This window comes from Mytilus galloprovincialis, chromosome 11 (assembly GCF_965363235.1).
Source record: "Mytilus galloprovincialis chromosome 11, xbMytGall1.hap1.1, whole genome shotgun sequence".
NCBI classification, from domain to species: Eukaryota; Metazoa; Mollusca; class Bivalvia; order Mytilida; family Mytilidae; genus Mytilus; species Mytilus galloprovincialis.
In genome coordinates, this window is record NC_134848.1 from 65,754,417 (window position 1) to 65,782,268 (window position 27,852).

A 27,852-nucleotide genomic window follows, 5' to 3' on the forward strand; every position below is an offset into this window, starting at 1 on the left:
CGTGTTGCTTAGTCTTTATTTTTCTATGTTGTGTCTTGTGCACTTCTATTGGTCTGTTTGACTTTTTCTTATTTAGGCATGGCGTTGTCAGTTAATTTTTTGATCTACGAGTTTGACTGTCCCTCTGGTATCTTTCGCCCCTCTTTTGCAGTTGGATTATTTGTCATATGAACCAGATCTGCAACCAATAAAAGTAAAGTATGCCTATTTGTACAGTTTTATTCCTTGGAGACATAATAGTTGTCCCTTAATACATTGTTATACTCATTTGCACCATTTTTTTTTTTAAATATGTATAAAGTTACCAGACTAACATACATAACAAACTATGGTTTAACTCTGTGCTGACCTGACTAATCTACTAGTTAGAATTTTTTTTTTCAATAGATAAGACTATTAAAAACAATTCTTCTTCTGCTGTTGTATTCTCCTTAGTCGGGTTGTTGTGTCTAAATTTGACATATTCCCTTATTTCCATTCTCAATTTTATGCAATAAAGTTTCCAACCCACAAAATATATTCGAATGGGCACATGACTCCTCAGCTCACATGCACATTAAAACGTATACAGATAATTATATATCATCAGCATGCAGTCTGTTTGATCAAGACACTGATGCACACATTTACTAAGTGTTATTTTTTTTTATTAATTCCAATTACTTGAATTCGTGATGCATTGAACCAGTTCTGACCAGTTTGATACTTTTTGATACATCAAATTTAGTTTGATTAAGCCGAGAGTTGTTCACCCATGTATAACCCTTGTATTCTAGTCCAACTAAAAAACACCAGCTTTGCCAAAACGAAAAAGGACAACAAACAAGCAACAGTTAGACAACACTACATGGAAAACGTTTATTGAACAACATGAATGCCCTTCTCTAAACTCATGCTCTGGACATGGTATAATATCAAGTTTTTCTAGTTGCACACAAATCCGCTACATTTGTTTGCACCTGTCCTAAGTCAGGAACCTGATGTTCGGTGGTTGTCGTTTGTTGATGTGGTTCTCGTTTCTCGTTTTTTATATAGATTATACCGTTGATTTTCCCGTTTGAATGGTTTTACAGTAGTCATTTTTAGGGCCCTTTATAGCTTGATGTTTGGTGTGACTAAGGCCCCTTGTTGAAGACCGTACTCTGACATATACTGGTTTACTTTTACAAATTGTGACTTGGATCACATCTAATTTTATCTATATAATTTGATCAAAGTTAATGAGATATTTGGCGTAAAAAACGAAACCAACAGTTTAGTTTGTCATATATATATAACAACAAAGACTTCAAAAAATATTTATTAAAGTAATTTTGAAATGTCCATGCCGATTTTGTATTGTACTCTTCCTGTTTTCTTAGCCTGAGACTTCAACATAAGTTGCACTGAAAAATATAAAATATATACAATTATGATGCGAAGAAGACAAATTATATACAGTGCTTAACTATAATATCTTCAGAAAGAACTACACTTCGTTTCGTCTCGGTGCTTCATTGGTCAATATCAACTAATGAACGTTGCATGCTCTTGCAATTCCCGGAATATCATATTGTGACGTGACGAAAACGTTGACCATGCTTTATGACATCATATATATAGAACATATCATTGAAAGAATTTGTCGTCATATTGTCTAAACAGTTTCTAACGTCTGGAAAATTGAATTTTAAATATTTGAAAAGCTTGGCAAGCCTTACTCATTCGAATTGATTATTTAACTATCTTGAGTGGAAAAATATTATATCATGCTTGATGCAGAGGTACTATTAGAGGGATAGCAGAACCGATAACAAACCTTTTTTGGCAGATATATTTTTGTTTTTGTGAACACGGCGTGTCGTTCCATTTATGATTAAGTTCTTTACGCATTTCCATACAGTTTTCTGGATTGTCTCTAAAGTTATTCGGTTGACCACTTGCCCAATCAGTGGCTCCAATGTTTACCCTGACATCTCTTGAGGTCCAAACAAAATCATTTGTTGGCGGTTTGCGATCTTTTCCACCAATCCAATAGTCTAACAAGAAAAAGTGAATTCTATACTTTAAAGGGACAAATAATTGCTTACAGCTACTTCAACGGAACACTGGTTGATAATTGTCTCATTGGCAGTGGTACCCATATCCGTTCTTTTTTAAAGACTTAGTGTGAATGCATTTGCAACAGCATGTTCCCAAAAAATGTCACAGAAATAGTCAATTAAATTCAAAACAACCTGAAAATACTAGTATTCTAACGTATTACACCTGTAAGTCTAATCTAATATGAAATACTTTTTTTATATCGTTTATTGTAACATATGAGCTGCGTCGGATAAAAATCGACCTTATGTAAGTGCACATGATTGTACATGTACATGCATAAGACTTTGTTTGATTTTGGAGCATTAAAAATACGAAATGGAAGATGAATGTTGGTCTTTTTTGGAAGATTTTTTTATAATTGATAATACGTTTTAAATAATCAACTGATATCTACTACCTACGAAATGCAAAAAGACAGTCCTATGTTTCGCTATTTGCATCACCGCAATTTATAAAGAAGAGTTTGGATGGGATATTAAAGAATAGAAAAACTTGATGTTCAACAGTTACAGGCTTTCCGTAGAGGTTTTTCAACCTGAAATAGGTAAACAGATGTATTGATATTCATTTGCATAAGGTCGATTTCTATCCGACGCAGCACATATTAAAGTTATCAAAGGTTCCAGGCTTATAATTTAATGCGTCAGACGCGCGTGTTGTATACATGAGACTCATCAGTGACGCTTATATCAAAATGGTGAGAAAACCAAGCAAGCATAACATTGAAGAGCATTGATCAAATTCAAAAAGGTGCGCCAAAAACGGAAAATCCTTAGTATTTCGAAAAAAATATTCTTTGGCAAACAGTAAACTTATAAAAATGACCATATATTTTATAATCAAGTCAACACTGCAGTGCTGACTACTTTGCTAGTGATACACTCTAGGACGGAACGTCCACCAGCAGTGGCATCGACCTAATTAATACCTTGTTCACTATAGTTCTGGTCGATGTTCTCCACATTTGTTGGATCCAACCTCTAAGTGTTATGTTTTAAGCCTATTTATCTCTATTCATTATTTATCTGTTGTGTATTTTGTAGTTTTTGTCTATCTTTTTCTATTCTTTAATATCCCATCCAAACTCTTCTTTATAAATTGTGGTGGTGCAAATAGCGAAACATATGACTATCTTTTTGCATTTCGTAGGTAGTAGATATCAGTTGATTATTTAAAACGTATTATCAATTATAAAAAAATGTGCATTAAACATTACATTCTAGGAAAGATAACTCTTCACTTACCTTCACGGCAATTATCAGAATCAGGTATCTTAGCTAAAATTTTCAGAAAGTCTATCTCTGGTCTAGTATCAGGTTCGGCAAGAATTGCGTTTTGTCCTTTACAGTTTCTCTAGTAAAAAATACTAAATAAATAAGCTTAAATGGACAGTAATACATTCATGATGATTTTGCTTTTTTTTAACGTCCGTACAGTTACATTTCTTTTACGTCATGTTGTCTCATTGAAGATTAGTGAAGATTGGTTTAATTGGCAATCATATTGCATCTTATTATTTTCCTAATATGTTTTGACATCTTAGTAGTCTTTGTGAGTATTATTCGCTGGTTAGTGGTAGGATTATAAATCTTGAGAGTTATCTACTACCGTATAGCGTGTATTTTCGCTTATTTTTGCGGATATAACAAAATCGACAAAATCAAAGCAGGTTCAACCCACCATTTTTGAAAATATTATGTACCAAGTCAGGAATACGGCAATTGTTATCAAATAGATCGCTTCTATGTATATTCGAGTTAATTTTATGTTACACTTTAATGTGCGTGTTGTTCCTTAGTTGACGTCTTTCACCTAATTCTATCCGGGAGTTTTTCTTAGAGCCAAAAGAACCAATCTTGATGATAGTCCGCTATAACAAGGAACCCTGATTTTTGAGTATCAGTGTAACTTTGGCACTAAAAATGGCTGCAATCACTTTGGAAACCATAACAAAGTGAACAAATATAATTTTGAAGTTTGGTGAATTGTTTAAAACTGCATAAATTTTAAATCATCAATTTATGATACAAATTTTTCGTCCACTGTATACAGGTTTTGGATAATCATTGGAACTCCTATGTTTCCATGGAAACTGCAGCATAAATTTCAAAAATTCAGAATGCTTTAAACTCGATAGTAATGATGGGTAACATTTGTAGATGTGGCTTTTGGCGTTGGAATCAGAGTTTAGTTTTATTTTGTGATTTTACTTTTTATTTAACTGTGTAGAAAAAAGTGCAGCTAAATGACATACATTTGCATTGTCCCATGTTTCCTTATCATGGAAAACTTTATAGCATAGCTTCTTAAATAAGATCCAACCTGGTGGACAAACAGCAGCTGAAATGGAGAAAGCATTATTTAATTCTTTTTGTAAGGATTTTTGCATCTCAGTTTTAAATTAACAATTTTTTTAAATGACTCTCAAAAACAGACAGCATACAATGTATACATCAGAGCTATAAAAACGAAAACAAAATGTTTCGCTAATGTCCATGTTTTGGAGATTAATAGCCATCTAAAATTTGGTGGCGAATGAACGTACATAGATTTGTCATACAATTAACATTGGCATTTGTTTTCCTCTATAACCATCAAAAATCAACAAGGTGATAAATTGGTTTTAAACAACTCTTCAGGACATTTATTCATCCGGATAGTTTTAATTGATGAATGAAGTCAGTGTGCCTACAGAGAACAATCGACCTTTAATTTGGCAAGTATCCTTTCTCTCCATGTCAATTAAGATGTCGAATGCACCGCACCTACCACCTGAATGGTTCAAATAAAAACCTCAGAAAACGGAAAAAAACATTTTACAAGGTTGAAATATTAAAAAAAAAATATATGTAATGTAATCATGAAAAGAAAGTCGAGTTCATCGGTCAAAATTTGTTAATGCTCTGCAAAGTAAAAATAATAGGGTGCTGTACATCAGACACACAGTGGATTACCGATGCCAATAAAAGCAATAGAAGTATATACCACTGTTTATTAGTCATTAATCGAATAAAAAAAACCCATTTGACTCGGATTTGAAGACGAATTATGAATTATAAAGGTAAGATTTAGGAATATCAGATGTAAAGAAATCTATCATGAAATAAAAACAAACCATTATGGTGAAAAATAAAGGCAACAGTTGAATACCGCTGTTCTAAGTTCATAAATCGATAGAAAAAAAACCAACAAATCCGGGTTACAAACTAAAACTGAGGGAAACGTTTCAACAACGACACAACAGAAACACAACATTAAAATGTAACACACACAGAAACGAATTATAATATAACAATGGGCATTTTTCTCAATTGGTACAGGGCATTTTAAGAAAAAAAATGGTGGGTTGAACCTGATTTTTTGGCATGCTAAACCTCCTTCTTTAATGGCAATGTTAATTATAACATTAAAATGACAACATTACATGGCAGAACTACAATATAAAACCTACTTTTAATAGGTGGACAAACCATTGGAGGACATGGCGTTGTAACTGGTTGTGTTTGGCACATCATTGGGGCCATTGGATTTCCGGTCATCATGCTCATCAATCTCATCATCATTACTTGGGCCGTTGTCATCATTGTTCCGTCCGCCATAGGTACTGGTGCAAGCAACCTTCCGATTATGAAACCACCCAAGAAAGCACCGTCTTTAGAAAGAAGAAAAAAATGTAAGAAGAATAAAACTTATTGTTATTTCAACATTGTCTTTGGAGTACCAATGATGCAATCAAAAACATATTAAACCTCAATCTTTTACCTCATAAAAATGAATATATTCGTATTTGTTCGTGTAAACAATTTTTAGAGTCCGAAATTGTAAACAAGAGCAGTGTAAATATCTAAACATAATGAATTAAAAACCAAACGAAAAACAACATTCAGAATATAAATACATAGTTGTTCACATTTTAGCACTTTGGTCTTATTGAATTTTATGTGAACATGTTTACGGTGGTATAGGAGTCTAAATTAGAAATGATAGAATTTGTTCATACTTTGCACAAACGTAGAAAATATTGATATATGTTCAAAAATATAATAAAATTAATACTGTGGATTCATTATTATTCGTTGGATACCAATGTTCGTGGGTTTCGTGGGTGCAGGTGAACCACGAAATCAAATGTTCGACGAAAAACATACTTTAAATAGGCTTTGTATACAGAGATTATTAAAACCACGAAATCAAATATCCACGAATATACAAGTTTTCAGTAATCCACGAAAATTGATACCCACGAAAATAAATGAATCCACAGTAGGTCACTGTGCACTTTCTCAAGCTAGAGGTTGTGACAAAATGACACATTGTGTATGGATTATACAGGAAAAAAACATCATTATGTGATAAAAAGCTAAACTAAATGATAGAATTGTAAAATAAAATACGAGAAGATAGCTTTTGGAAAATGCTTTGAGAATATCAAAAGAAAAGATAGGGTCACCGTGCCTTTTCCCGTCTACAATACAAAATAGCAAAATTCCATGTAGATTCCTTCAGAATATGCACTATTTCAGAGTTACCTTCCCTTAAAAAGCCAATTTTAAAACACTAAAAATCAAGCAAAAAAAATCTACACTGTAAATATATTAGTATTTATAAGTTATAATCTTATTAATTTGTTTAAAAAAAAATGCAAATTCACATAAGTTATCTGCATTCCTGCATCAAAGTTTGCTAATTTGATTGAAAATCTGGACCCTAGATTCTATGCTTTTTACAATCTAAGATGGCGAAAGCCACCCATACCACCTTAAAGGTTATATGTTATTGACAAAACAAGTTATTTGAATATACGTTTAAAGTAATTTATGAAACAACAGCTAATGAAAGTACAGTTTTCGGGTTGCCTAAAACGTACCTTAAAACAGTAATATTGATCCAACTTAATCATTTAATTTTTATCATCTACATTCCGCACTAACAACTGATGTTTCGTTCTATCATATTTACTGTTTAATTAGCTACGTGCACTCATAACAGAATCATACATTTAAGGAGGTTCATCAAAGTATATTTCTTCCGATAGAACTTTTTATACTTTGTCGAAATGAAGATTCTACTATGTTTTTTTTTTTTAAATATAATAAAAATATAATAAAAAGTATGGGTCACCGTGCTTTTTTGTAAGTTACAAGCCGTGCAAAATTGTTTAAATTTGCTTTGCTTGTTCATACAAAAACAAATTTTCGTTAAAAAGAAGAAATTTTAGAGATAGAATGTTGAAATAAAATATAATAAGATGGGTTTCATAATATGCTTTAAGAAAAGGAAAAAAAAATCTTGTGTTTCACCGAACTTGTTTTCTTGCTCAAAGTAAAAAAAAGAAAACTTCACTATCATTTTTGTGTAAAACTGTTACTTTAAGAGTAATCTCCCCTCAAATGGTTAAGTTGAAAAGATTGATAATAAAACAGAAATATTTGGTATTTTATTTAAACAATGCAATAAATCACTTATTTTTGTAAATGCGAATAAAAAGTTTTAAACATACATTTCTATTTCGAATTTTGCAGATTAAGGCAAAAAACTAGATTGACGATGTACTGCAATTGTACAACCCAAAATGGTGGTACACACTAAATCTACCTTAACATACAATCTTACCACATGATTGTGAAATGGAACCTGGAGAAATGGGAGAAGCTCCTCCTTCATTAACGTCATTAATCAAGAATATGTCATTAGGTTGAGTTAATGTATCTTGGTCATCTATTCCATTTGTACCAGTTATAATCCCATTAACATTTGGAATTAATTGTTGACCATTTATTCCATCTAAATTAGGAAATATCTGTTGAGTATATATTGAAGTTAAACCAACAAAGACCACTAGCGATACCTGAAAATAATTGATAGATAAACATGACGAATATAATGTTTCCTTAATTTAAATGTTTTTTGTTGAGTTTATATTTCAGATTTAGGTTGTTATTGTTCGATACTATATATGATGCCTCAGTTGTCCGAAAAAAATATACTTGCATCCGGTACCTTATTTGTATTTTACTTCCATTTTTGTTGTGGTGAAATTGCCGCCCCTTTTGAATTTTCTGATCATGAGGGTTGTATTAAAAATGAATACGTAACCAACTGAGAACTCAATTGTTCGGTCAAATCTGACTATTTTATTCGTTTTATATTTTCAAGTATTTTAGACTCGAGCCTTACTGAACATACATCAATTATCGAAATGCGCATCTGGTACAATAAAATGCCACTAAATCACATGTTATGACTAAGTACTTAACTTTGAATTGATAATACCTTGGGGTAGGAATAGCAGTTCATCACAATCAGCACAATCAAAATGTCTATAGAGTTAAAATAACATTAAGTATATTTGGTACGTTCATAATACTTTCAAAACATTTTTTCATTATATATTACTTTATTCATCGATATATACCAAAAAATAGAACATTGTTTTATTTTATTATTCATGGTTTTCTTTAAATTGTTTTTTTAAACAATTGCTGTATAAGAAGAAAAAAAGAAAAAATATTGCATACATAAAAATACAACAGTCAATTTTCAGACTGTCTTTATTAAGTCTGAAAATACCATATAGATATGTATAAAAGGGAAGTCAGTTATAAATATTAATTACTGCACCCAAATCGCAACAAATAAATAAAAAAAAATATACGAAAATTTAAACTTACCTGAAAGATGAGAGACATGATCGAACAAACGTTTCAGGATATTTCCAGTGGTAAACATCTTTAAAGTTGTACAGTTTTATATAAATTGATTCCTTGCCCTAGTTATCACATGAATAAAAAAGGTATGTTCTATAGATAGACTTCCTTGTCATACTTAAATGAACGCAAATTATACACATCAATCAGTGACTAGTTGAGTTTCATAAAAAGTAAAAATCACAAAAATATCGAACTCCGAGGAAAATTCTAAACGGAAAGTCCTTATCTCAGTGCATCACCATAACATTGAACTTGTTATTAGAGTTTAAAATATCATTATGTTTGAAATTTGACTTTATGTTTTTACTTATGTCAACGCTACAACCAGATTTGATAATTTCCTTCACTAAGTTTGGACTGTTGTTAAGTGCATAATCAGAAATATAATAGCTGTTGGACATTATTTGTGGAATAAATTATACTAGTAGTTGTATAATTATTTTCTTTTCTTTTTTTTTATTTAGACTGTTTATAAACGAAAAAAAACCAGTTTCTCACTAAAACATCACTTGATATTAGATATAATAATTTTCGTGGGTACAAGTTTTCGTGACCTGCATTTTGATTGATATAATATTTCATGGCTTGATTTAAACCTGCATCCATTTTTATAGATAACCTGAAGTTAGTGACAACATTTGAATTCGTGGAATCTCTGTACCAACGAAATCCACGAAAATATGTTTCAATTGAATACTATCGAGACCAAAGTACATGCACAGGTCGGGACCTGATATATTTCCTATTGTTTCATTATATTATTGTGTCATACAATTTTTGAAAACAATTGATGAAATTTTCATATTCTTAAAGTTTCTTACATGTTGATCAATTAATTGTTGGTTGCTTAACGTCTAGTGACAAATATTTCATGCAAGTTCGGGACGACTTTACATATTTAAGACTAATCTATAAGAGATATGCATAAAAGATTGATTAATTGCTGGTTGCTTAACGTCTAGTGACAAATATTTCATGCATGTTCGGGACGACTTTACATATTTAATACTAAAGTATAAGAGAAATGCATAAAAGATTGATTAATTGTTGGTTGCTTAACGTCTAGTGACAAATATTTCATGCAAGTTCGGGACGACTTTACATATTTAAGACTAATCTATAAGAGATATGCATAAAAGATTGATTAATTGTTGGTTGATTAACGTCTAGTGACAAATATTTCATGAATGTTCGGGACGATCTTACATATTTAAGACCAATCTATAAGAGATATGCATAAAAGAGAAGTCCATCATAAATAATAGATTACGCGGTAAGGGCTTTGCTCATTGTTGAAGGCCGTACGGTGACCTATAGTTGTTAATGTCTGGGTCATTTTGGTCTTTTGTGGATAGTTGTCTTATTGGCAATCATACCACATCTTCTTTTTTATATATCATTCAAAATGAAACGAATTATTTTAAAAAGATACGAAAATTGAAACTAACCTGCTATCAAAACATTTCCAAATAGACATTTCAAGAGATTTTTTCAGTGGTATAATTTTTATATCTTTAGAGGTGTTTACTTTTATATCAATTAGATAAAGAAGATATGTTCTTTAGATAGACTTCCATGTTATACGTAAATACAGGCAAATTAGACACTGACATATACTAGAGTCTCTATAGTAAATGAAGTATTGAGTAAAAATAGTAAAATCACAAAAATTCCGAACTCCGAGTAAAATTCCAAACGGAAAGTCCCTTTTCTGAGTGCATCAACATAAAATCGAACATAGTATCAGAATTTAGAAATATCAATACATATGAAATTTAACTGTACAATGTATGTCATACTTAAATACAGGCAAACTAGACACATGTTTTTATATAAAAATTAATCCAAACATGTCATTAGAATTTGAAAAATAATTTTTTGGAATTAATTCTAGCGCTTCAACAGATTAAATTATGCCTTTCTTTAAGATTGGACTGTCGTACATTACTTTCACCAGAAATATAATTGCAGTTCCTAAGGGAGATACTATGCATATCATATTTTTTCACCAATTGTTTTTAAATTAACATATATCAAAGAATACAGTATTGTGAGTTTCATGTATTACGTTGGTTATATTGAATACTTGATTGATTCTTGGTCAATTCCACTTTCAACACTATTGTTCTATCTCATGGCATTTAGTTTTTATTGGTGGAGAAAGCTGGAGTGCCCGGGGAGAATCACCAATATTTGTTAGGAATATTACTGGTTATTCTGAATATGAACGCCGAACACAAAAAAATATTGAAAATTATTTGAGATCAAAACTAATAGAATAATTGTGCGTGGTAATTTCAAATCTAGTCATCTATTCTTTATGGCTATATGTTAGAAGTACTAATATAAAGTTTGTTTCAATGTTATTCCACCAAACAGCTGCTGCAAATCTTCTTTGTAGTTAATATATAATTAGGTGACAGTATGCTGGTGGTTGTCAAGTCAAAACAAAAAAATCTAAAAGATTCCTCTTTGAAACGGAAAATCCTGTAAATCACTTGCGAGCCCATTTAGGACTGCTATAGATATATTTAGTTGACAATAGTTCAATGATGTCTCAAAAAATATTGAAGAAATAGTTATCAAAGGTACTACGCAGATATTTTGATACGCCAGGTGCGCATTTCGTCTACATAAGAAAGCGACAAATCAAGGTAAAAAATTACCACACATACAGTATGCACATGGTACATGTACGTCTTATAAAGATAAACTTGTCATATTTATTGAAATGATTTAAGACCTTAATCGACGGTATGAAATAAACAAGTCTTCCTAGTAAACATATTTATAATTATAGGAAAACATTGATCAGAGAAAAAAACACCACAGAATAAGCTATGTCATGTAAAATAAGATCATAAGTCGTTTTCGTTCATGACTGCCGGGATAAAGAGGTCGAGATTATCAGTACACAACATACCGAAGGTCATTATTTTATTCATTGATAATAATTCGCTTATATTTAATGACCACATAACTCTTGTGAAAACATGTTAAAAGTTTTTTTTCGAAAGACATTATAATGGTGTAATTTACGATAACACCGGCAATAATGAGGAGGCGGGGGTATGTTGTCAGCAAGCAAGACGATTAACGATTATATAATGGAGAAAAAAAAACTACAATTAGTCCTATTAGGCTAAACATACACTTTGTTTAATGAACAATCTCCGATAAAATATGACTGTTGGTTAGAGTATTGTTTTCCTATGGAAATTTACAAATTAGAACCATATGCATGATATTGAAAATTAAAAACATCATATTTTCCATTGGTAATATCCATATTTTTCATTGCACAACCCATTATTACTACCAGTTCAATGTGAGCTTGAAATTAGTAAAATAGTGAATGGATGTAAGTTTTGCATGTTTTTATTGCATGAATTTGATCAAAATATTAATTTAATAAGTCAATATATCAGCTCTGTTATAGGTGTAACAAAACTAATTCTGTCCCGGTCAGAAAGCACATATCAGAAAGAAGTACATATTCAACCCCGAAAAGATTTAGGTATTTTTTTTTACCAAATGAAAGCTGTAGATCCATATGTATTACTTTTTGACTTATATTTGATAAAATAAAAAAAAAAATCCAAGACATTTAAAAAAGAGAACATTTTGCAAGCCTGTCAGATCTGAAGTACCTGTTTTGTTACATTCGAACTTCAGGGACCATTTTTTTTTTCTTTTTTTATATGTCATTAAAGATATGATTTTTTCAACACAAGACACCATAAAGGATTGCTTTGACATGCAACAATTGTCACTTTACTTTACAATTTATACCAAAAGAGCTCTGTCTGTGTGAAAGTGGGTGAATTTAACATACAGAGCACTAGGGCCATGCATTAGTGGTGTACTTCCGTCTGGTCCCTGTAAAGTATTATGCCTAATACTTGTATTATCTGTTATCAAATTTGTCCATTAGAAAATCTAATTAGTAAACAGGATCGTTCTGTGCAAACGCTCTATTGTATAAGTGTTTCTGGTGTTTTGTGTTTCCCTCAGTTTCAGTTTGTAATACGGATTTGTTTTCTCTCAATCGATTTATGACTTTCGAACAATGGTATACTACTGTTGCATTTATGCACGTACACGTAAAGCTTTTTTCAATTATCTAATATACATGATTAATCAATGCCAAACATGATTTGTATTGTCTTTTTGCCCATTTATCAATGATATGTATTTATATTTCAAGAGAAATTAACAGGGAAATTTCGGCGGCAGTTTAATTACTTTATTCACTATTTTCGCAGTAAGAAGTGAAACGCGAAAATAAAAGCGACCACGAAAATTGCAGCGAAACTCTTTTCATAAGATAAAGATCACACATGCACGTATATGAAACAACACGCACAGGACCACTGTAAAAAAAAAAGGTTTTGAAGATGACAGCTTTATTCCTCAAATCATAACTGTGTTTTCTTAATGGAAATCAAAAATAGAAATCATGACTTTAACTAAATAGAAGATATATCAAGTAAGCGGATATTACGGATATCTTTATGTAAACAACATCTGTTACACATATGTTCACGACACTTGTCAATAAGTTTCAAAAGAATTATTACTCAAGTTATTTCACTTGACTGGGCGGAGTCTAGCCGGTCCGCTCATAATAAACCAGTCCATCTTAACATGGTGTTTTAGGATAAACTCATCAATAAAGTGTGCAATCATTGTTTTGTAAATTCATTTGATGACACTGATAGGTGATTAGAAATCAGTAATATTTATAACGGCAATCATCCTTATCTCACACATCTTCAAATAGACTGTCCTTATGCAAATTAAAACATAAACTCCGCCCGATCACTTGAAATAACATTGGTAATACCTCGTTTAACATGTTTGATTAGATCAAATGATCGATTAATTAACATTTATCCTATTACCATTTTATTTTAATTCCTTCTTAATAAATTCTTCTTTTCTATTATTGTGTATATGTTTTTACAAGCAAACATGACACAACTTTAACATTAATGAATCGCAAACAATAGATTTCTGATTTTATCACAAAATTACGATACATGAGAATCTGCTCACTTTCTAAATCGTTTTGTGAAAATATTTAGGTCACAGGGAAATTGTGAATTCATAACGGCGTCAATTTAGATTGTGTTAGTAAAGTGCGAAATAAAGACGGCGCGAAAATTACCAGTTTACAGTATTTTCGATAATGGGGTCAGAAAACGGAAAATTGTTGATCTTAGCTTGTTGGAGAAATAACGCATTCCGTAATAGATTTGTGATTTTTTTCGCACGGCCTGGACATTAATTTAATACTGAGCGTGAGCGAGGAATAAAACTAATGAGCATAACGGAACGACCATTTTAAAATGCCACAAAAATAGGGCTTGCATAAATTATTTCTAAAAGGACTATACGGTAATATAAAAAAACAAAGAAAAAAATGAGGCAATCGCGAGTGTGCTGTGTGTCTGGATGTTCTTTATTACCTCTTCAAGATAAAGTAAAAAATGTCCAATAAATGTATAACTTGAAAGTATGATTTACTAAAAGTCCTTTAGACATAATTGTGTTTATACCTTGTAATTCTCATTGCAAGTATTTCAATCAATTATTATCTGGGCCTGAAGCATACAAATAACGGAACAAATTTCAGCTTGACTTTTTTATTCATGCAAAATGTGATATTTTGCAGTCACGTTCATAAGCTAGGTTCATTATCAAAATTAGTGGAATTTAATCTTATATTAAGTTTGTAAATATTCTAAATCTCTAATGGAATATAAAAATATTCATTGCATCTATACACTCATTACACTATGAATAAATGTCAGTTTCCTTGTACTTATAAACAAAAGGAATATGTTTACTATTGTCTTAAGGATGTAGGTGTAATAAAGATAAATGGAATTAAGAATTGATAACCATAAATCAAAAGTATAATAAACATTATTAGCCCAGTAGTCAACACTTTGGTGTAACACTTTGGTGTTGACATGAATATCAATAATGTGGTCATTTTTATAAATTTCCAGTTTACAAAACTTTCAATTTTTCGAAAAACTAAGGATTGTTCCCAGGAATAGATTACCTTAGCCGTATTGGGCACAACTTTTTGGAATTTTGATTTGTAAATGCTCTTCAACTTTGTACTTGTTTGGCTTTATAAATATTTTGATATGAGCGTCATTGATGAGTCTTATGTAGACGAAACGTGCGTATTGCGTATTAAATTATAATCCTGGTACCTTTGATAATTATTAGCTTAAACGTTGAAAAGTTGTGGAACTCCTTTTCACCATATTTGAATTATAAAAACTAGGTGATAAAATACTATATTTTATTTGCAACCGCAAAAGGGTCTTTTAAATAAATGATATATTCTGGTGACAGATCTTTAGCGATGTTTCGAATAAATTGAGATCAGACGTGGCACGGTACTTGTCTATCCCAAATTCATGTATTTGGTGTCCTTGTTATATTTGTTATTCTCGTGGTGTTTTGTCTGATGCTTGGTCCGTTTCTGTGTGTGTTACGTTTCGGTGTTATGTCGTTGTTCTCCTCTTATATTTAATGCGTTTCCCTCGGTTTTAGTTTGTTACCCCGATTTTGTTTTTTGTCCCTGGATTTATGAGTTTTGAACAGCGGTATACTACTGTTGCCTTTATTTGAAGAAAGATACCAATCAAGGTAAACATTAGTAAACATATACATTTTAGAGATATAATTTTCACATGTTTTCAATTGATTTAGGACATTAATCACATCGATATGAACTAAAAAGTCTTCCTAGTGAACATGTGTTTTGTTTGAGGCAAAATACACCAGATACGACTAGACACGACCACACTACAGAATAAGTAGTGGCAAGTTCAATCAGATCATATCAAGTCGTTTTCGTCTATGTCTACCGCGAAAAAGAGGCGCCGGGATTATCGCGTCGACATTATTTTGAATGACAGATTTTGTTAACTGATAATTATTTGTGTATTAGACAAACATGATTAACAGTTCGTACGGGTCATAAAAAGTATGATTTCTTACTAATGTATATATCATTCATGTAAAAACAGTTTAAGAGGATCTTGTCGAATGCCATTGTAACAGTGAATATTCGGACACTTACATAATGGTTGAAAGCCATGACAGATAGGATACAAACTATCGTTACCAAAATGCAACTTTTTCAACCACACTCAAAAGCAAACTCCTTAATATCGATTCATTTATGATCAATTTACGTATTAACACATTCCAATAGATAGAAAGAATGAAGCTAGAAAAACAAAGCATTTACATATCAAAACGAGTTTGTGCATATTACATTGAGAACTAAAAGACAACGAAAAAACATAAGCAGTATCAATTACCTTTAAATTATAACGGATACAAACATAACAGAAACTATCAACAGCAGATATAATTAGTAACAATAGGATACATTTTGCAACAATAGAATGTTTTGAGCAGCCAAAAGCCATCATATAGTATCCATTCTATATCCAATGACTTATTGCAAAATAACAGATAATTGTTTTGTGGAGAAAGTTAACACCTACCTAAAATTATCAAGTGCTTTCATCATCTATATCAGTTATTTAAGTAACATAAATTTCCATAAACATGTCATGCATTCCTACCTTTGACTTGAGTGTCTTTTTTACATATATATTAACAAATACATCCTCAAAATGGTGGTCTACAAATACGCCCCGAGTTCTGGCTTGCAATGTTTTTACCATTTCAAAGGACGTTGACCGAACATTCTATTTATTGTCACCGTTAAATGCTACAAACAAAACTGCATGTCTGGCAAAACAAGACAATATAGTGATGTTTCCTGTAACATCCTTTCTCAAATCATTAGCCTTTCTTTAAAGATGTTCGCTTGTCATGTTTTGGATTTTTGGTTTTAATCATTTGAATGCCTTAAGGTGGTACCTAACACTACAGGGAAACAACTCTGTAAAGTCAGCTAAACGTTTTAATTACGTTGTGTGGTAAAAGGAATATTAAGATTCTCAATGATCAAAATTGGTGTTAGTCAAATTTCTATATAACCAGTGTAATTTTTCTGACAAAACGGTTGGTTCAAAATTTTTTGTATTTTAATATTTTTGTTAAAGGGTCAAAGTAAATACTTTGACAAAATTTTATGAAAATTAAACGAGCCAAATTAATTTGAGTGAAAGTGTTGGATACCACCTTAAATCAATTGGCCCTCTAATCCCATTTTTCTTTTTATAAATCGTATACATTTATGTGTCTATGCTAGTGGCTGTGTATGGTTTGATCAGTGTAAATCATATATTGCAAATGTATTTTCAATGCATTGTCGAATGCAATGTTCAACAATTAATTCTCAATTCAATAGATTGTTTTAAATATTTGGTAACTTTACAAGTATATATAATTTGTAACAACAAGGTAAAGCATTGTGTTTATCTATTATATATGCTGCCATATTGTTCCCTCCTACACACTGTTTTCTCCAATGTAATTGATACTTTGATTATCTCTATTTGTGTATATGTGAAGTTGTCATTATCCTGTAAAGTAGATAGTGGATAGTGGATTATGTGTTAATTTTTCTGCCTCAATGATAAGGGCTGAAAAAAAGAGGGACGAAAGATACCAATGTGATAGTCAAACTCATAAATCTAAAACAAACTGACAACGCATGGCTAAAAATGAAAAAAGACAAACAGACAAACAATAGTACACATGGCACAACATAGAAAACTAAAGAATAAACAACAAGAACCCCACCGAAAACAAGGGGTGAACTTTCTTCTAAACTTGGTAAGTCTTTGAAAACTGTGACGCGCAGATAAAATTTAGTTACGTTTATCAAAAGGTAAACATTAGATTTTAGGTGAATACGACTTTGTTGTCACGGTAATTAACAGAAACACTTTTTTCATTAATATATGTAACTACCTACAATATCGGAAATATTCAAAGGTCGAAAAAAAACTGCAAAAAGTGAAGCAGAAAGACCAAATGACTAACAACAGTATTCATAATTGAGACACTAAGATAAGAAAAAATATGAAGCAGATAGTCATGGCACCAGTAGAAGAAGTACCATGCCAGTCAAAATTTACACTGAACATGTTTTATTCATTTGATATAAAAATCAACTGGCGTTCCTATTAGTATGTATGTATGTTATTGCTGTCCGTTCATAAAGGTGGATTTATCCAACAACTGCAGTATCTGCAAATAAAAAGTTTTAAAATTCGTAGTATAATTGTCAAAATATATAGAAACAGAAATAATCCAGAAAATGAACCGGATTTATAACTAAACAAAGGAAGTTTGTCCTCTCATCTATTAGAGATCTATGTCTTAATGTAACAAATGTAAGTTAATTAATCTATGCACACATTTAAAAACACTTTCTCTATCGTGAGTTGCATCTAGAAATTGACAATATGGGTCGGTTGAAAACAACACTTTACGACAATAGAGATGAATAAAGCTTCCCAATTTTAAACTTTCAATTTCTATGAAGCAACATGGCTTATTACTGGGTGTATACAAGCATGAGCAACGCAATGGATGCCACATGTGGATACTGATCTGCATGCCCTTTTGGAGCACCTGAGATCTCACACAATTTTGAGTAGTGCTCGTGTTTCTAACTCATTAATTTTCTATTTAGGATTTTGTGTTCTATTGTTTGTTGGTCCTTTGATTTGTTGTTCTTGAGCCACTGCGTTGTCATATATTTTCGAATTGACCTGCGTGTCTTTCCTCTGGATTATATTGGCTATTTTTTCTTTGACTTGTTACTAAGAAGTGCATAGTGACGATGGTATCACATATTTTACATATTTTATTCGATTTTTATTTTATGTGGTTAAAATGCAATCTTGTAATATTTTACAACAGATCTCTTTTGTATTATACATCTTGACATGTATACCGAGAAAATGTTTATAAGCAATAAATGTATTTTTTTTTCAAATAAACCTTACCGTGATGTACAATGATAGAAACAGAAGCTGTGTCTTTACCAAATTCGTTTATAGCTTCACATGCAACAGTCCCAGATTCTTGCATATTACTGATTTCCAAAACTTCTCCATTTTGGAATAACGTATGTGGTGGTAGACCATAGGTTTGGTGTGAATACTAATAGACATTTAACATTATTTTGAATAATAGATATGTAGAATTCAGATATTTAAAGACTAAATATGACTAGCCATTTTGCAATTTATTTGAACATAATCCAACTTTTAGTAGATAGCATATAAACTTTATCAGATATTTATAAACGTCATATTATATATTATTTACTTTATAAGTATCTTATATACTTTATATATCAGATATCTTATGATCTTGAAAGGATATAGCATGTACTTAATACGTTATCTTCTATGCTTTTTTTGTACAAAATATATCTTATTTGGTTTATAAGATATATCAGATAGTTTATATAGCTCAAAATTCAAAAGAAACGATGAAACGAGAGAACGAAAGAATGAATATAAGTCCACAACATATTACTATTAATTAGACAAACCGACGTAAATGTCCATGTTATCCGTGGATGTGGGTGACCAGAAGCTTCACAAGTAAAGTTTTGAGACACTCCAGCACTACCACCAAAGGGTTGTGGAGGGAACACTATAGAAGGAGGGTCTGAAAATGTATTAATAATAAACGAATTTACGTTTATAAGTTAAATTATAATCTATCTTCTATCCATGTTTTTGATAATTATGTATAAAACATTAAAATAGTTTGTTTTAGCTTTTGTCTATCTATCGTACCATTATGACGGTACGTCATACTAGGTCAATGCATTTAATTAATATGATGTCTATATCGCTCAAAATTCAAAAGAAACGATGACACAAGAGAACGAAAGAATGAATATAAGACCACAACAATCTCTGTAGTTTGACATTAAATCGCACATTTGCAAATATATTCCATTTTGTACGGTTTGAGAATTTCTTAAATCAAGTATTAATTGTTAGAAAATCACATGATGCAGGAGGTTATCAGGTTCTCCAATTTCAAAGGGATGACTTTAATATGTTTTTGTCTATGACAAAATAACTTAAATAATATAAATATGTGCAACACATTTTTAAAGTTATTTCGAATTGGCAAAAAAATATAACACTTGTTACAGTAATACTTTGTTATTTAATTCTAAGTTCTATTTTTAAGGAGTAAGTCATGTAATTATTTCTGATAACGTCTCGGTTACATGAAAAAATTCATTGTCTTTGAGCTGATAGACAGAAAACTTTCAGCCCATCAGAAGACGCGTTACATCAACAATTATCTGAAAATAATGAATTTCGACGACATGTCGGTCAACTGTTTAGAAATGAGACGCAATGTACGCTTACATTGGTGATTTCAGACGTAACAAAAAAAAATATATATTTTTAATCCAGCTTCTATTTACATGACTTAGAATATTTGTTTAAAAATAGTTTAACAGAAATATTCATGATGGTGAAACGATGAACTTTCAAATTTACTACAACCAGAACTTAATTACAGTTTTAAAGTATACGATCGATTAAATCTTAATAACCGTGGACTACTTCAAGTCTCATAAATCGAAATGTTATAGTCTATTTTAAGAAATTTTCCTGTGACTTCACATTATTTTGTTGCGTTGATACATTCGCGTGTCGCACAGTTCTTAACTATATTGTGGAGTATCGGTTAACTGTTGTAAATTTATGGATAGTTTCCGTTGTTGTTTTGTGATGTACATGTTGTCATGTACAGTTATATTATTTTCTATGTATTTATTCTGAACATGCTGTCCTCAGTGCTCCTGCGTATATTTGTGTTGTTTTCCTGACACGTAATGTGTAGCCGTATTTGTAATATTACCATAAAGTCGGAAGGTTTTGCTAGGCATAAAACCAGATTGAACCAACCACTTTGTGTTTTTTAAAAGTAAGGGATAATGTATATTAGTTGTTCTAAAATATTCAGTTCATGTGCATGTGGGTGTTTGATTTTGTATCAGTTTAGTGTTTCTGTTATTCCGTTGTACTTCTTTTATAGTTTAGGTGTTTTCTGCGATTTGATTTGTCAGTCGGATTTGATTTTGCTTTATCGATTCTAGACTTTTGAGCAACGGTATACTACATTTCCTTTTTTTCTGTTTTGTTCACGCACCGTTGTAAATATAATGGAATTTGATGCGAAAGTCATACAATTGAGAAGTTTAGCGCTATAAAACCGGATTCAATTCACGATTTTCTACATTTGAAAATGCCTGTAGCAAGTCAAAATTATGACAGTTGTTGTCCATTCGTTTGATGTGTTTTATCATTAGATTTTGCCATTTGATTCGGGAATTTCCGTTGTCATTTTCCTCGGAGTTCAGTATTTTTGTGATTTTACTTTTGAATGAATGTTGAAACTTACAATGAAGAATGCAAAAAGACATAAACTCTTTTAATACACGTTTGTTTTATTATTTCTAGTATCTTGTTGATAAATGTAATCTAGATAAGAACAAAAAAGTAGTTTATTCACTTAAAATGCAACTAGCATAGTATTGGTCTCAGGCTTTGTTCAAATTATATTTTAATCAACTTAACGTGTAAAAGATCCAAATGATTTGCTTCACAATCAAACGTTAACTAAAGTCGACAATATTTACCATATCTAAACCACATCAATATATTACAATACGAGTTATTGTAAGCAAAACAACAACTAAAAAACACCAAAAAACCTTTTTGAATTGCATGACCTTCAAAAGGAGCAATACTGGAAGTGTCAACATGCGTAATTTCGTAATTAGACAAATAAAATTATCGTCAATGAACAGTAAATGGGCTATATAACAGATTTTGGTATGATGTTTATATACCTTGGGCTCGTTGAATTAAACAAATAATACCATTGTCTCTTTTATATTCTGAAATATTGCTAATTGCATATTTTTTTCAAATAAGATGAATGTATGTCATTTGTATATGAAGAACATGGACTAGACTAAACACGAACAAAAGAGGGACGAAAGACACCAGAGGGACAATCAGACTTATAGATTGCAAATGAACTGACATAAATTTTCTCCCCATATATTTTTCGTAAAAATGCTATTTGTTGTTAATACTTGAATTTAAGTTTAAATAATATAAAACTAATAAAAATCGACATTTTAAGGTTTATATCCCGATGACGTTCAATTATTTCGACGTTTCTATTGATATGTTTTCACCTTGTACAGAATTTTAATTGATATTAAGGATATTCGCTTGTCATGTTTTGGAATTTTTGTAAAATTTTCGGAATCCTCCTGTTTTATCCATTTGGATGCCTTACCCCCATTTTTCTTTTTATAAATCTTATACATGTATCATGATAAAGCCATCTGTAAAAGTGTTATAAAATTTTAATTATTTTCTAATAGTTTTTCAGAACGTAAACTTGTCAATGATAAAGCTATGAAAAGTCAAGAGATTTCATTTTCCCACCACAATTTCAAAGGCTAATATCTAGTAAACGAGCACATTGAACTACATATTTTCTTGCTCATTTGATTCCTTTATTAATCCCCTATCAATTTAAACTAGTGATTTGAAAAGCTTTTGAACGTAGGCCAACGCACTGTAGCGTGACCATCGCGTTTTAGCGTCCCCATCGCACTTTAAAGTCGTATATATAGCAAACGACATCAACATGATCAATAGATTTTGAATGACAATTTTCTGTTTAACATATTTTTTAAAAATAGATCAGTAGCATATATGACATTGTGTTTTTTTCTATAAGCGTTTTGTTTATGAAAACCTCCTTCCAGTATTGCTGACTTTATAGTGTCCATTCAAACTTTAATACCACTACAGTATACGTACTGGTAGCACGAATAAAAAAAGTAACAATTTAAATCATAGTTATTTATTATTCTACGTCAGATTTAGTTATAAAGGAAAAACAAACAAAAAATAAATATCAACTGTTATTCATTCACCTGCTTTACAACATTCTCCCGTATAACCAGCATTGCAAGTGCAAGCATTATAAAAATAATGTGAGGCCAAACCTCTATCAGATCCGTGAATACGTACGACAAACATTTAGGTCGTGACAATAACCTGGAAGTAAATGTTACTAGTCAGCATTTCAATGACGTGAAAATTATATTTTAACAAATTTGTATGAATATTTTTTCAATTCACCTTTAGAATATAGGAAGATGTGGTATGAGTGCCAATGAGCCAACTCTCTATCCAAATAACAATTTATAACCATTATAGCTTCATGTACGGCCTTCAACATCGCGTCTTGGCGTACACCGAACAACAAGCTATAAAGGGCCCAAAATTAATGGTGTAAAAATCATTCAAACGGGAAAAAGAACGGTCTAATCTATTTAAAAAACGAGAAATGACAAACACGTATAAATTACATAAACAAACAACAACTACTGTACATCTTTATCCTGACTTAGTATTTCAACGTCATGAACAGTCAGAGAAGTCATGCTATTTTTGTTATTCTCACAGGATTTTGTCTAATGCTTAGTCCGTTTCTGTGTGTGTTACATTTTAATGATGTGTCGTTGTTCTCCTCTTATGTTAAATGCGTTTCCCTCAGTTTTAGTTTGTTACCCCGATTTCGTTTTTTGTTCATGGATTTATGAGTTTTGAACAGCGGTATACTATTGTTTCCTTTATTGTGCAATGACAAAAATAATTGTATCGACAGGTAGTAGGATAGTGAGGAGCGACTCTTTTAGAGATACAAATTAACGTGTGTGTGTCTCTATACATCCTCGAAAGAAAATACAATTTAGTTATGTTTTAATTTGCTAATGACAAAATCGATATTAGTGCCAATGTTTACTATATTCAGATATCTAATTACAATATCAAGCACACATACATTTCTTTACTGGTTTTATTATAACATGGATTATTCCTATGCAACAAGATATAGAGCGCTTCATACATATAAAAATGTTTTAATAAATCAAAGTACATGCATATATGTAAAAGATTTAAGTCAATGTCCCCCATAATTCATATCACACCTAGACCATTATTATAATCATGATAACTTCTACAGTTTGACCCTGTCATTTATTGCAGGGTATGTATTTTAGCACGACGGTTTAAACACATATACAAGGATATATTCACCCGTTTGTAGTATCTGAAATCAACTCGTTTTATCGGTTGGGCTCGTGCAGCACAATTTAAAGTTTTTTAAACTGTGTGTTATATACTTTTGATTGACTTTTGGTCTTGGTCTTTTCTTACTCTACCGTGGCAAGGTCAGTTTATTTTCGACTTATGGGTTTGAATGTCCCTTTGCTATCTTTCGCCCTCCTCCTAATCAAATGCTAGTAAAATTGAGATTTCTTCTTTTATGAGACATTAAATACAATAATCCACCAATTGGTAGACACTTCTAAATCAAGATTTCAATTTCATATTATGTATTTTGGTACTTTACGTCTATTTAATAAAGGGGATGAAGATAAAAAAAAAACAAAGAAAAGCTCATTTTTAAAGAAATGGCATGATTCTTATAAATTTAAACAATTTTCATCCAGATATCCTACTTAAGTTAATGAAAAAGTTCCATGAAAAGAAGAGTTTTGCGGCACCAGAGTTGAGAAACATTTCTTAGCGATAAACACCTCATCTTATCTTTTTGTTGGAGGTAGTGGAATTTATTACATGTTTTCATTTTATGTGAATGACCTACACTTGAAATGTTTATTCCCCCAATATTTAAAATAAGTAAAAATGCATGTACCAAAGCTTGAATATGACAGTTGTTATCCATTCGTTTGATATTTTTGAGCTTTTGGATTTTGCAATTTGAATATAGGCTTTCCGTTTAGAATTTCCCATGGATTGTTTTTTTTCACTTTTCACAATCTTTACAATATAAATTATTTCACCTGTTTGGTGTATGAATTACTAAAAAACAATATGTTTACAAGGCAAAACAGTAATTATAGCATAATCTCTTGCACTTTCAATATCGAATACAAAACAAAAACAAACGTGAACTTCTAATTATGTTCATTGATAATGCTATGATTTGATATAAATTACTATTGTTATAACCGTATGTAATAACATTTACTTTACATATTTTATAAGCACCCAGTTTTGGCTGCAGTGTTTCAACTAATGTAACATTACACAGCTGATATGCCCTTCGGGATTGCTCACACAAGTTTGTCAATATAACGGAACTGTCATACAATTTAGTAATTTAGCTAGCTAATAAAACCAGGTTTGTACTACGTTTTTCTTGCCTGTACCAAATATTCGAAATAACATAAAAAATGTGGTGAACACTTTAAATAACCCACTACGCACGTTTTTCAGTGTGCACCACATTTTTAAAGTTATTTCTTCTTAGACAGAAAAAAAATATTACAGTCAGTCCATAAATAAACGTTATGATATCAAAGAAAGAAACAAAGTAAAATTCAGAGAACTTATAAAGATGACATGCATACATTTAATGGTTACAGTTATCACCCACAAAACACCTTAAAAATAGCAATACACATGATAATTAATGATTCAAATAGATACAATAACCCCCCTCCCCCCCCAAAAAATAAAAATAAATAAAAAAATATATTTCAAAATAAAATAAATTATAAACAATAAACCTATGTAAAAATCAACCAAAGTTTATGGTATTTGATTATTGGTGACATATGTACGGTCACAAATAGCTTATTCACCAAAGCCTGTTTGTTACTGGTGGATAGCTGAGTCAATGGCGATCATACCACATGTACTAATTCCCAATTGTTTTATATTTATCCAAAGTCCTATGTCGACTTATGCTACTATGTATAATAATAATTTACCATGCTTTTAAGATAATATGAACGTTAAAAGAAATCAAACAGATGATTAAAACAATCTATTATTCTATGTACTTTTACGACTTGTTTAGTGTACTTATTGAAGGAGGACTTACCTTGTTTGTTTTGGATACCAAAGTTTCATAAAATTTCGTACAAGCAACGGTATATTGCTGGCTCATCTTCATGTTCCACTAAAAAATTGTCCATTAGATTGACTAAAATTATGCGCAGTGAAAGAGGGTCTTCAGAAATACTGTGAAACTGTTTACTCGCGTAGTGGTATTAACCATATGTGGATTCTTAAAAATTCTAAAGAACTTCTAGACAATTTTAAATCTCGGTCTTTTTCTGAAATAAGTTCTATCAAAACTTTTGATTTTCAACCCTGTATACCACCATTTCCCATGTGAAATTGAAAAATCGCCTAAAAGAAATAATCCACAATGCCTTTCAACATAAAAATGGTAGCATACACTATAAATTTATTACTTTGGGATATCATTAGGCATATTTCGTTAATAGTGACAAACAAAAAGGTAAAACATGCTACACAAAAGAACAAGTGGTCAGTATGCTAGAGTTTCTTATCGACAACATATTTGTTGAGTTTGGAGGTAGACTTTTTCAACAGATTGTCGGCATTCCTATGGGAACGAACTGCGCGCCTCCTTGCTGACCTCTTCTTATGTTCATATGAATCGGAGTTCCTTCAGACACTTGTCAAAAACAAGAAGATCAAAGAAGCCAGGTTATTTAATTTCACTTTGAGATATATTGATGATGTTCTTTCCATTAACAATCCGAACTTTTCTGATTGGGTTCCATTAACATATCCACCAGAACTAGAAATTAAAGAGACAACAGACATGGCTTCCTCCGCCTCATTTTTAGACTTATACCTTGAATTTGACATACACAGTCATCTTAGTACCAGAATCTATGACAATCGAGACGATTTTAATTTTGAAATTATCAATTTCCCCCACCTTAGTAGCAATATACCAACTTCACCTGCATATGGAATATACATTTCCCAACTTATTCGGTATTCAAGAGCTTGCAGCTCCTACTCAGACTTTGTAAAACGTCACCAGTGTTTGAGCAGAAAGTTGATGAACCAGGGGTATGTCAAAGAACGTCTCGTCCTTTTTCTAAAAAAGTTCCTCGGAAGGTACCAAGAACTTGTTGATAAATATTCCGTATCAACTTCAAAAATAATACACGATGGTCTTGAAGTATAGATTTTGCGTACTGACGTTGTTTATCATCTTAATAACGTATTATATTATTCTTTTATTTGTCTTTATTAATATTACTTTTAATGTTAAGTCTGTTTTTTGAGATATCCTTTTAACGTAACTCTGTGCTTATGTATCCCATCATACTTTGAACGACAAAATTATTTTATGATGTGACTCTGTACCTATGCATCTTGTTATACTTTGAATGACAAAATTATTTTATTTATTAATATTACTTTTGCTGTTAACCCACTTTTTTGTGATATACATTTGACGTGACTCTGTACTTGTGTATCCCGTCATACTTTGAACCACACTATTATTTTATTTAATATTATTACTTTAACTGTTAAGTCAGTTTTTGTTATATCTATTTTGCGTGACTGTATTTAGGCATCCCGTCATACTTTGAACGACAAAGTTATTTTATGTCTACCTGTGCGAATTTTGCGGACGTGAAAATTTTTGCAGAGACAATCCATCAACATCATTGAAATTGTTTTGTCAAATTGATTTCATGGATAAATATTATTATCCTTACATCGTATATTTTATGATTTGGATTATATTTTTTTGTTGAGAAAGGTTTCTGCAGATATTTTCAGGTTTGTTTGAGACATGTAGTCAGATGGGATCCATTAGTAGTTTCCATGTGGGAAACTATCAGACCAATCTATTCGATGTCTGAGGGTTTTAGCTGTTCCCCTAATGGATTGGTAGTTTCTTTCCGAGATCCTTTATCATAGGATTTTCGGCTTTCCTCTACCAGGAATACAGCTGGGCATTTAGCGGTATCGGTTTGGATTCCAAGTATGTCCTCTCCGGTTTCCCGTTCGTTGTCTAGGCATTTGTGCGGCATCCGGGGTGACCTTATCCCTTATTTTGTATATAATGTTTTTTTTATATTATGCATTTTCTGTATTTTTGAGGATGAGCGAGTCAGGTGATTGGGTGTGTTCGTATGCTTTATTACATTGTACTT

The 27,852-nt window shown here is 31.3% G+C and overlaps 1 protein-coding gene and 1 long non-coding RNA gene across 2 annotated transcripts; both read right to left on the reverse strand.

Moving 5' to 3' along the window:
• Positions 1 to 1,284: 1,284 nt before the first annotated feature.
• LOC143050865 (uncharacterized) lies at positions 1,285 to 8,774 on the reverse strand. The gene is made up of 7 exons (XM_076223970.1): positions 8,757 to 8,774; positions 7,699 to 7,933; positions 5,537 to 5,737; positions 4,340 to 4,425; positions 3,330 to 3,438; positions 1,799 to 2,018; positions 1,285 to 1,385 (listed from the first exon to the last, which is right to left on the reverse strand). The coding sequence occupies exons 1-7, from the start codon at positions 8,772 to 8,774 to the stop codon at positions 1,358 to 1,360; spliced, it is 897 nt and encodes a 298-aa protein (XP_076080085.1). The 3' UTR covers positions 1,285 to 1,357.
• Positions 8,775 to 17,879: 9,105 nt separating this feature from the next.
• LOC143051320 (uncharacterized) lies at positions 17,880 to 18,975 on the reverse strand. The gene is made up of 2 exons (XR_012970702.1): positions 18,761 to 18,975; positions 17,880 to 17,996 (listed from the first exon to the last, which is right to left on the reverse strand). It is a non-coding gene; the product is annotated as an uncharacterized LOC143051320 (long non-coding RNA).
• Between the last annotated feature and the right edge of the window lie 8,877 nt (positions 18,976 to 27,852).

Excerpts from the sequence above, each read along its gene's own strand:
- LOC143050865 (XM_076223970.1), bottom strand. Across the intron at positions 5,738-7,698 it reads TTCCATTTCACAATCATGTG|ACGGTGCTTTCTTGGGTGGT; the intron begins GTAAGATTGTAT and ends TTCTTTCTAAAG. Across the intron at positions 2,019-3,329 it reads TTCTGATAATTGCCGTGAAG|ACTATTGGATTGGTGGAAAA; the intron begins GTAAGTGAAGAG and ends TTTTCTTGTTAG.